This window comes from Oncorhynchus nerka, linkage group LG24, assembly GCF_034236695.1.
Source record: "Oncorhynchus nerka isolate Pitt River linkage group LG24, Oner_Uvic_2.0, whole genome shotgun sequence".
NCBI classification, from domain to species: Eukaryota; Metazoa; Chordata; class Actinopteri; order Salmoniformes; family Salmonidae; genus Oncorhynchus; species Oncorhynchus nerka.
In genome coordinates this window covers 18078909-18088687 of record NC_088419.1, presented here as the reverse complement: position 1 = coordinate 18088687, position 9779 = coordinate 18078909, and the positions used below count along the sequence as shown (strand labels likewise).

General features: G+C 41.3%; 1 protein-coding gene across 1 annotated transcript; it reads right to left on the bottom strand.

Annotated features, from left to right (window-relative positions):
• Positions 1-6435: 6435 nt before the first annotated feature.
• LOC115107608 (transcription factor SOX-11-like) lies at positions 6436-8760 on the bottom strand. Its single transcript, XM_029631048.2, has one exon. The coding sequence runs from the start codon at positions 8581-8583 to the stop codon at positions 7471-7473; it is 1113 nt and encodes a 370-aa protein (XP_029486908.1). The 5' UTR covers positions 8584-8760; the 3' UTR covers positions 6436-7470.
• Between the last annotated feature and the right edge of the window lie 1019 nt (positions 8761-9779).

Genomic DNA, 9779 nt, shown 5'->3' with positions numbered 1-9779 from the left:
TCTTTTAGAGACTAAACCCCCTGAAGGCCTGAGTCTTGCATTCATCACAATGAACCCCTGTAGCACACTCAGCTTCCTGTGCTAATCATGCAGCGAGCCACAGCACCAGATCGACTTTCAAATTAGAGCCAGTGACTAACACTGCTTGTGTCTCAAATGGCATCCTATTCCCTATATAGTACACCACTTTTGACCAGGCCCTGGTCAAAAGTAGTGCACTATGGAATATGGTGCCATTTGGGGCTCACTACTGAGTGCTGATGCAACTGGGGAGTAGTTGAGCCACTCGCTCTGACAGGGTAACCTGGGCAACCTAAGGAATGGTGAGAGGGGGAGCCACATAATGAGAATTACAATGGTTGCCTTGCCGTGTGCACACAGTAGAATTGGGCGTGTATTAGATTTGAAATGAATTTCAATGGGGAGTTCACTGGCCAAGTCAAAATAACATTCCCTTTGGTAGTGGTTCTAGCCACATGGAAGGAGGTGTTATATAACAATAGAAAATAAAGGTTTTATCATCTACTGTTTAGCCTACTCGTCTTTGCTTCTTTTGCTGCTTACCCGGAAAAGATAATGCCGTTGGAGGAGATAAAGTATCATATCATCAAGCTTCCTCAATTACAAGCATTGCACATTGTAAAGCAACACAACACAGTTTATTATATAACTTTATTTACAGCAGTCAAAAGATGGGACAAGAAGAAAAGGGATCTTTGAGTACACTGAATGGTGACATACAGCGCTGCTCTCCATGAAAAGAACAGGGACTGTATAATCAAACCCTTGCATCTTGGTGGCAGGCAAGATAGTGACTTTCCTCATATGCGGCAAAGGAAGGAGTGAGCTTGGTCATATTCATTTAGACCAAAAGGAAGAAAACAGACTGAAACAGGGAAGGACTACCTGAGCTTGTCCAATAACAAACATACATTATTCTTTTCCATTGCAAAATGTTTTGCTACGGTATGCACTAATGAATACGACCCTGGGCTGGTAAGCTGTTATACAATCGGTATGGACCACTGGTCAGGCAGGGAGACTGGTTCCACAATCAAATGTAGGGATTATTTTGTTTAGTTTGAAATTCAGGCATCATTGTACATTGGTTGGAAGAGCACCGGTAGACCTAACTCAGGGATGGGGAACTGGCATGCGGATAAATTTCCCAAAAAATAACAAAATTATAAATAATAAAATTCAGTTAGGGTCTCAACTTACTGTTGCGAGGTAGAGTAGTGGAATACACAAGGTACAATTTAGAAATGTGGTTGTGCATCAACAGTTTTTCTCTTGTTATGTCATAAGTTACTCAATTAGCCCATGGCAGCTAACAATTTTTAGATGAGTAAATTAGTCTAGTCACCAGCTATCTAAATTTGTAGTAATCAAGGTCGAATTTAGAGCCCAGGGGGCCCCCATTACTTTGTTAGTCAACTCAGATATAATATTAAAAACTGCTAACATTTCTCTCCACCCTATGGCAAAATGAAAACTGCTCCTTTTTCTCTCCGTCCCATGGCAAAATGAGTAGAATTGCACGAAATTAACACGAAAACATACAAATTTGCATGAAATTAGTTATAAAATTACCTCATATTCTCTCTGTCCCATGGTAAAAATGTGTAAAATTGCCGCAAACTAGCTTTAAAACAGCAGCAACATTTGCTCTACACCCCATGGCAAAATGTGTAGAATTGCACAAAATTAAGGAGGGGGAGTAACTGCGGCTCCTCATCATGAATTCAGATTTTCTGTGGCCTCCACCCCCATCAAAGTTGCCCATCTCTGGCCTCACCGATTAGGATTATTAACATAGTACAGATCATAATAGATTAAATAGATAAACTCTTTATCTGATCCATGAGACTATATTCTGTTCCATTTGTTCTGAAGATGCACGCGGCCACAGCCACACCACAAGAAACAAATTATTTCCATATCATTGTGTTCTGCTGGTGTGTGTGGGACAAATCACAGTCCATGTCTATGTCCCAAATGGCACCATATTCCCCTATAGAACCCTGGTCAAAACTAGTGCACTAAATAGGGAATAGGGTGTCATTTGGTACACAACCCATATGGGACGGGGGCAGAACTAAGTGTTGCAGGAGCAGGAAGGACAGCTGTAAAATTGCAAATAAATACATCACATAAACAACAATTAGTCCACAATGTAATACATTTACAACAAGGCTGAACAAGCCCTCTCTAGCCTCTCTCCACTAAATAAAAATCAAGTCAAGCGTAGATTTTCTAAACAACATTAGGAGAGTAAGAGCCTTGAGCTTCATCTGTGTGCGGTGTTTGCTAATGATTTCAGGCCGTTCTTTCTTGAAGTTCTGTGGGTTACTAGATCTGCTCTCTCCTCGCCAGCAATTTTTCTCCAACAGGAAGAACATCTTATGTCAATAAGAGAAGCAGCACAAAGGACTCTGACCCAAAGGAATTAACACACACACACACACATCTTGTGTGGTAGTGCTACAGCTGACACATTCAAATGCACATATAAAGTATGACTCCCAAATGGCTATTCACTCTTTTTCCCATCAATGATTATATTCTCACCAGAGGCCTTGGTCAAAAGTAGTGTACTATATAGAGAATAGGGTTCAATTTAGGAGGCATACAATAACACATATTGTGTGGTAGGCTAGAGCTGATACACATATACAGTGCCTTCGAAAAGTATTCAGACCCCTTGACCTAATTTTGCTCCGTTACAGCCTTGTTCTAAAATTTATTAAATAAATATAAATCTGTAATCTAAACACAAAAAATACCCCATAATGACAATGTGAAAACAAGTTTAGACATGTTTGCTAATAATTTTAGTTAAAAACAACGTATTTACATAAGTATTCAGACCCTTTGCTGTGAAACTCGAAATTGGACTCAGGTGCATCCTGTTTCCATTAATCATCCTTGAGATGTTTATACAACTTGATTGGAGCCCACCTGTGGTAAATTCAATTGATTGGACATGATTTGGAAAGGCACAAACCTTTCTAAATAAGGTCCCACAGTTGACAGTGCATGTCAGAGCAAAAAGCAAGCCACGAGGTTGAAGGAATTGTCCGTATGTACCTCCGGGACAGGATTGTGTTGAGGCAAAGATCTGGGGAAGGGTACAGACACATTTCTGCAGCATTGAAGGTCCCCAAGAACACAGTGGCGTCCATTATTAACTGAAAGAAGTTTGGAACCACCTAGACTCTTCCTAGAGCTGGCCGCCCGGCCAAACTGAGCAATCGGGGGAGAAGGGCCTTGGTCAGGGAGGTGACCAAGAACCCGATGATCAGAGCTCCAGAGTTCCTCTGTGGAGATGGGAGAACATTCGAGAAGGACAACCATCTTTGCAGCACTCCACCAATCAGGCCTTTATGGTAGAGTGGCCAGACAGAAGCCACTCCTCAGTAAAAGGCATGACAGCCCACTTCGAGTTTGCCAAAAGGCATCTAAAGGATTCTCAGACCATGAGAAAAAATATTCTCTGGTCTGATGAAACCAAGATTGAACTCTTTGGCCTGAATGTCAAGTGTCACGTCTGGAGGAAACCTGGCACCATGCGGTGAAGCATGGCGATGGCAGCATCATATTGTCGGGATGTTTTTCAGTGGCAGGGACTGGGAGACTAGTCAGGATCGAGGGACAGATAAACTGAGCAAAGTATAGAGAGGTCCATGATGAAAACCTGCTCCAGAGTGCTCAGAAACTCAGACTGGGGTGAAGGTTCACCTTCCAACAGGACCACGACCCTAAGAACACAGCCAAGACAACGCAGAAGTGGCTTCGGGACAAGTCTCCGAATATCCTTGAGTGACCCAGCCAGAGCCCGGACTTGAACCCGATCTAACATCTCTGGAAATACCTGAAAATAGCTGCGCAGCGACACTCCCCATCCAACCTGACAGAGCTTGAGAGGATATGCAGAGAAGAATGGGAGAAACTCCCCAAATACAGGTGTTCCAAGCTTGTAGCGTCATACCCAAGAAGACTCAAGGCTGTAATCGCTGCCAAAGGTGCTTCAACAAAGTACAGAGTGAAGGGTCTGAAATGTCTAAGAACCTGTTTTTACTTTGTCATTATGGGGTATTGTGTGTAGAATGCCAATGGAAAAAACTATTTAATCAATTTTAGAAGGTTGTAACGTAACAAAATGGGAGAAAAGTCAAGGGGTCTGAATACTTTCCGAATGCACTGTATGCATATACTGTAGACTCTGAACATACCGTACATTCAAATGGGATATCCTCATGTTAGACTGGGTCAATACGTCCTATCCCTTCATACACACTTAGTATAGCCTTTCAAACGGCTACAAACATTTTTGTGGGTGTTCATTTATATCTATCATTTCAGGGCATAGGGCAGACAGACCTACTATATCAATGGCTATGTGGATGGACGGTAATGTTGATGCAATTAGACACAATAAGCAAAACAGTACACAACTCATTTTGGTTTTATATTGAAGTACTAGGATGAGGATAAGAATTTGGAAGGAGCTGAGCAGAGGCAGGAGAATACCGGATGCTTTTTGAGAGTGGCCTGGTTCCCACGTGTTGACTACTGCAGTCGGTCTTGTGTTACTATGAAAAAGTACCTGTTTTCGTATCCATCAAAAGCCATGGAGTTGGACTGGACAACACTATCTTATCATGGCTTGAATGTGTTTAGAAGCTATAAGGTTCTGGTCAAAAGTAGTGCCCTATATAGGGAGCCAATTGGGATGCATCCAGTGTGAAGATGCCACCAAAATATGGCAAGTACTACATACACACACTAACACACCCCATACACACACTAATTGCATCTAGAAATATGCAGCTTTTGGGATTTTGGGGCTCTGTGAGGATTGAATTGTGTCTATAATCATGGTAAAGTAAATGTAAAGTACATTTAAATGGCTGTATGGATACAAATTGTAGGTTATCGGCTATCCGGCTCGAAACAAGTGATAATGGTATGGCATTAATGGTAAAACAGAGTGAAAGCTAGGCCTAGATTATCTAATGTTTTGAAGTGAGCTTTGCTACCAAATGTGACAGAGAGCTATCACCAGTGAAGAAGTGTCATCATTCTTAAAATGGCACCATATTGCATACTCTACTCCCCAAAGCGTACCACATTATGAGTCATAATACCCATAAAAGCTACCATACATTTTTCCCATAGGGGAGTTTTAGAAACATTTAAAATAAGGGCTGTTTTGTGTAGGCTTACCCTGGTGTTTCGTTTTGATACCATGTAAATCTCTTTAGGACAAGGTGACTTTTAATCAATATATTCGCCTGTATTTACCCCCCAAAATGAAACGCTAATTAGCTGCTAATGTGGCTATCATAAAGAACTACAAATGCCAGGATGATCTGGACGAGACTGCCGAATCGAAGCAAAGGTAAGAATCTCTGGATTAACCATCTTTTAGCGAAATGTGGTAATTCATAAATTGGCTACATTTCTTTAAATGGACAATTCTGTGAACTGTCTTGTGACAGTTTTAAATTGACACAATACCTGTTGGCAAAGGTGTCAGATAGAGATGAAGTGCAGTAGCTTGCAGATTTGTATTTCTTCTTGGATACTAATTAGCAATTTTCAAATCTGAGAGTAAATGGAGCCAAATATATTGATTAAAGTCACTGTGTCTGAGATGTACATGGTTATTAAAACATCATGCCAGGGTAAGCCTACACAAAACACAGCCCTTAAGTATTTCTAAAATCCTCCATTCTAAAAAATGTTTGGAACCATTACCCTTTTTGACCACTAGGTTTTATGGGTATTATGACACCTCCACTGTAGGGCTCTGGTCAAAAGCAGTGTACTATAGGGAATAGGGTGCCATTTGGGTTGCACACAGTGTCGTCACTCCACCTCAGTTGGTCATGCTGACATCAGGAGGGGAGGTGGAGACCAGAGTATTTTTGACTCACCAAGTTAAGTCTCTTTGGCGCTGAATAGTGTACTTCTTTGGCTTCATGTAGTTGAAGGATATTCTCAGGAGCCACGTTTACCACCCTGCAAAGTCATAAATGGGAATATATCTAAATTGCCTAGAATAATTAAGGATTCCAGCTTCATTACGTCAAATTTGTCATAGACTAAATGGATTTGTGTGCGGCTACATGTTTTAACTTTAGGTGCACACATGCTCCTTGTAATAATTGGTCAGCGTAGAGCCCTGGTTTGCTGAAGTTTAACTATCACTGCATCTAAGGTGTCATATCAGTGTACTTCTCATGCATGTGAAGGTCTCACAATAAAATGCCCTATTCACACTACTGAAGACACTACAATCACATGCTATTTGAGATCATTGAAACTAGAGTTGTCGTTACAGCAGCTACACTTGCTCAAGTAAGCTCTAAAATTCCAATAGTGTTTGTCAATTATGTCCCCATAACAAAATATGCAAATTCAGTTGAACCAGTTCCAGCTGATTTATTTAGTTTTGTCAAGATACAGCCTTCAGCATGACGACACGTAACGCAGATGATCCATTTAAGAGTAGCCTATATTGCACAAAATAATGAAGAAAACAATATGTGCCATTAAGATGATAAAATGCAAGAAAATGCAGTTTCACACCTGCTATCTGGGACCCATTCACACCGATATACATAAACTCCTAACTTTACTATTTTACAGAACATATACAATCTTGAATCTAGTACCAGCAATGAGGTCTATATTCCCCAATTGCAACTTAACTCCTTGAAACACCCCAAATCTGATCTAGTTCTGTACATACATAGCTTAAAATAAACGCAAGGCATTTAGATGCAAATGTATATTGTTTAACCCTTGTGTGCTAAACTAAAATGAAACCGGGTAGAACTAGAAGTGCCTGAAAAAAAACTCACTGAAAGCACAGTAAGAACATTCCCTTAGTTTAACTGTACAAAAATATGCCTGAAAATATTTTCCTTTTTTTTTTATATTTAAGATGAGGTATGTTGGTTATGTATCAAAATGCTGCTTCCTGCCATACCTGTGTTCTACAGCGGGTTTAGCCTACTTTTCCATACCAGTAGGGATTCGGAACTGATAAGAAAAAAACAGTTTTGTGAAATACAGAAAAATCACATAAAACCTTTTGAAAAGTTACACATCCTGAATGAACAGTGTCTCAGATTTAGCCTGCATCTGCCCAGTCCTGCTTTCAGAACCCAAGTGGTTACAAGTAGGATGGGAATGCATAGTTCAGATTCTACTCTTTGTGGTCCACTTTTAATTTGAGCAGTTTCACTGCAGACCCGAAGAAAATCCATAAAACCCTGTCAGGGTGACATGAAATGTCACTTTTTTTTGCAATGGTACCACATTGTAACGAATCTTGGTTCAGTTCATGGAGGACACCCTCCTTCCCTCCATGGTAATAACAGCGCTGGGGAGGAAACCGGCTGATCATAACGCTGTCCCACCTACTACCAGAGGATGACTCCTTCTGTACTTAGTTAGCTAGTAGGTAAATACCAAATCTGAAAAGTTAGCCTCAAGCCAATCCCCTGCGATCATTTCGCTCAGCTCGGGGGTGCAATAGTCTGGGAATTCAAAGTGAGAGCTGAGGCTGCCCTCACTGAAAGAGTCCAAGTCCTTATCCACAAAGGAAAGAGAGAGATTCCCTGAATTCGAGTTCCCCAGCTCCGCTCCGTGAGCACAGGACGCTAAATTTAAACTGAAGTCAACCAGTAAATCATCCGCGTCTTCGCTGGAGCTGGACGAGCTGGACACGGACCTGAATGAAGATGCTGGTGAGAGTGAAGCAGGACAAGTTGTGCTCTGCTTGGTAATGTTCTTGAAATTGTAGAACAGTCTGTTGGAAGCTGTGTTCGGATTCCGAGACTCATCGTACATGCTCGCGCCCTCTGTCTCCGCAGTGGAGCTCAAAGTGGGGCTCGCGGGCACTTTGGCGATGTTGTACGGTATCGGTTCCTCGTCCTCCTCCACTTTAATCCGAGAGGACAGCTCCTCCTCGTAGTCCTCTTCGTCATCCTCATCGTCAGTATATTCCCTTTTTACGGACTTGCTAGTAGTTTTAAAGCTGGTGAAAACATAGTCGTAGCGAGGGTCGTGAGATGGTCTCGTTTTCACCACCTTAGTAGTTTTCAATTTAGTGAATTTCTTACTGGGAGCTTTTACATGTTTGAGGCTGGTCTTCTCCGGTGACTGCACCGCTGGTTTAGTGAAACTGTCGAGCTTTGGTTTCTTCTTGGGTCGGTACTTGTAGTCGGGGTAATCAGCCATGTGTTGTAGCCGGAGCCTCTCGGCTTCCCTGATAAACGGGATCTTTTCACTGTCCTTCAGCAATTTCCACCGCTTTCCAAGTCGTTTGGAGATTTCCGCGTTGTGCATGTCCGGAGACTGCTCCATGATCTTTCTCCTCTCGACTTTCGACCACACCATAAATGCATTCATGGGTCGCTTGATGTGACCGGTTGCTGTCTTGCACCAGTCGGCTTTCACGGGTTTCAGTGGTACCGGGCTGCACGCCATCATTTCGCTTTCCTCCGTGTCTGTAGCTTCCCTGGACATGCTACTCTCCGTCTCGCTGTGTTCTGTTTGCTGCACCATGTTTCCGTCGTATGTTTCAAAGGCACTGCAGGGTTTCAAATACCCACAGTCACTTTCTGCTAACTCCTTGCTTTTGCTAACTAGTTTTTGGTCACTCTACACCTCTAGCTCATTCAAACAACTCTTTCTCAAAGTTATCAACTGCCCTCTTAACTAGTTCTTTGGGCTTTCATATCGGTCACGTCATTTTTTTAGTACCCAATCACGGCTCTTAACTCCTCCCAGCGGCCGCCAGACATTATTTTAACCCTTTGCTGCCACACGAGATTTCATTGGTGGTGGGGGCATGTGGGCGGAATTATTCATGCTGTCTGGATTTATACCTCAGTGGGTGTGCGAGACAGGAATATTGAATGCACTGATGGTAGGGATTAGATGGGAAGATACTACATTGGGAAAGTAAAAAATAAGTGCATCAGTTTTTAGACAGTCCATAAAACAGTATTATTGTATTGCATTGTTTTCAGTGGTGTAAAGTACTTAAGTAAAAATACTTTAAAGTACTACTTAAGTCGTTTTTCAGGGTTTTTGTACTTTAGTATTTATATTTTTGACTACCTTTACACTACATTCCCAAAGAAAATAGTGTACTTGTTTACTCCATACATTTCCCTAACACCCAAAAGTACTCGTTACATTTTGAATGCTTATCAAGACAGGAAAATGGTCAGATTTACGTACTTATCAAGAGAACATCCCTGGTCATCCCTACTGCCTCTGATCTGGCGGACTCCACTAGTGTTGGAGTGTGCCACAGGCTATCCGTACATTAAAACAACAAGAAAATGGTGCCATCTGGTTTGCTTAATTTAAGGATTTTTGTATTATTTATCATTTGACTTTTGATACTTAAGTATATTTTAGCAATTACATTTACTTTTGATAGTTATGTATATTTAAAACCAAATACTTTTAGACTTTTACTCAAGTATGACTATTGGGTACTTTTTCCACCACTGTTTGTTATCTCTGGCCAAACAGGTTGCTATATGGATAAGACACTGATGGTGGCACCTGACCTCAATAATATATATTATTTAGGCAGCAACCATAAGAGTGTTTATGGTGTGTATTTCACTCTTCTTTTGTTTAACAGACATCTGATGTATACAACATATTTCTTTATTACATTCTTTTACTTTGAGATTTGTGTGTATTGTTGTGTATTGTTAGATATTACTGCACTGTTGGAACTA

What these genes read in the sequence shown, in the direction of transcription:
- LOC115107608 (XM_029631048.2), bottom strand. Translation starts at nt 8,583, where the DNA reads ATGGTGCAGCAAACAGAACACAGCGAGACGGAGAGTAGCATGTCCAGG.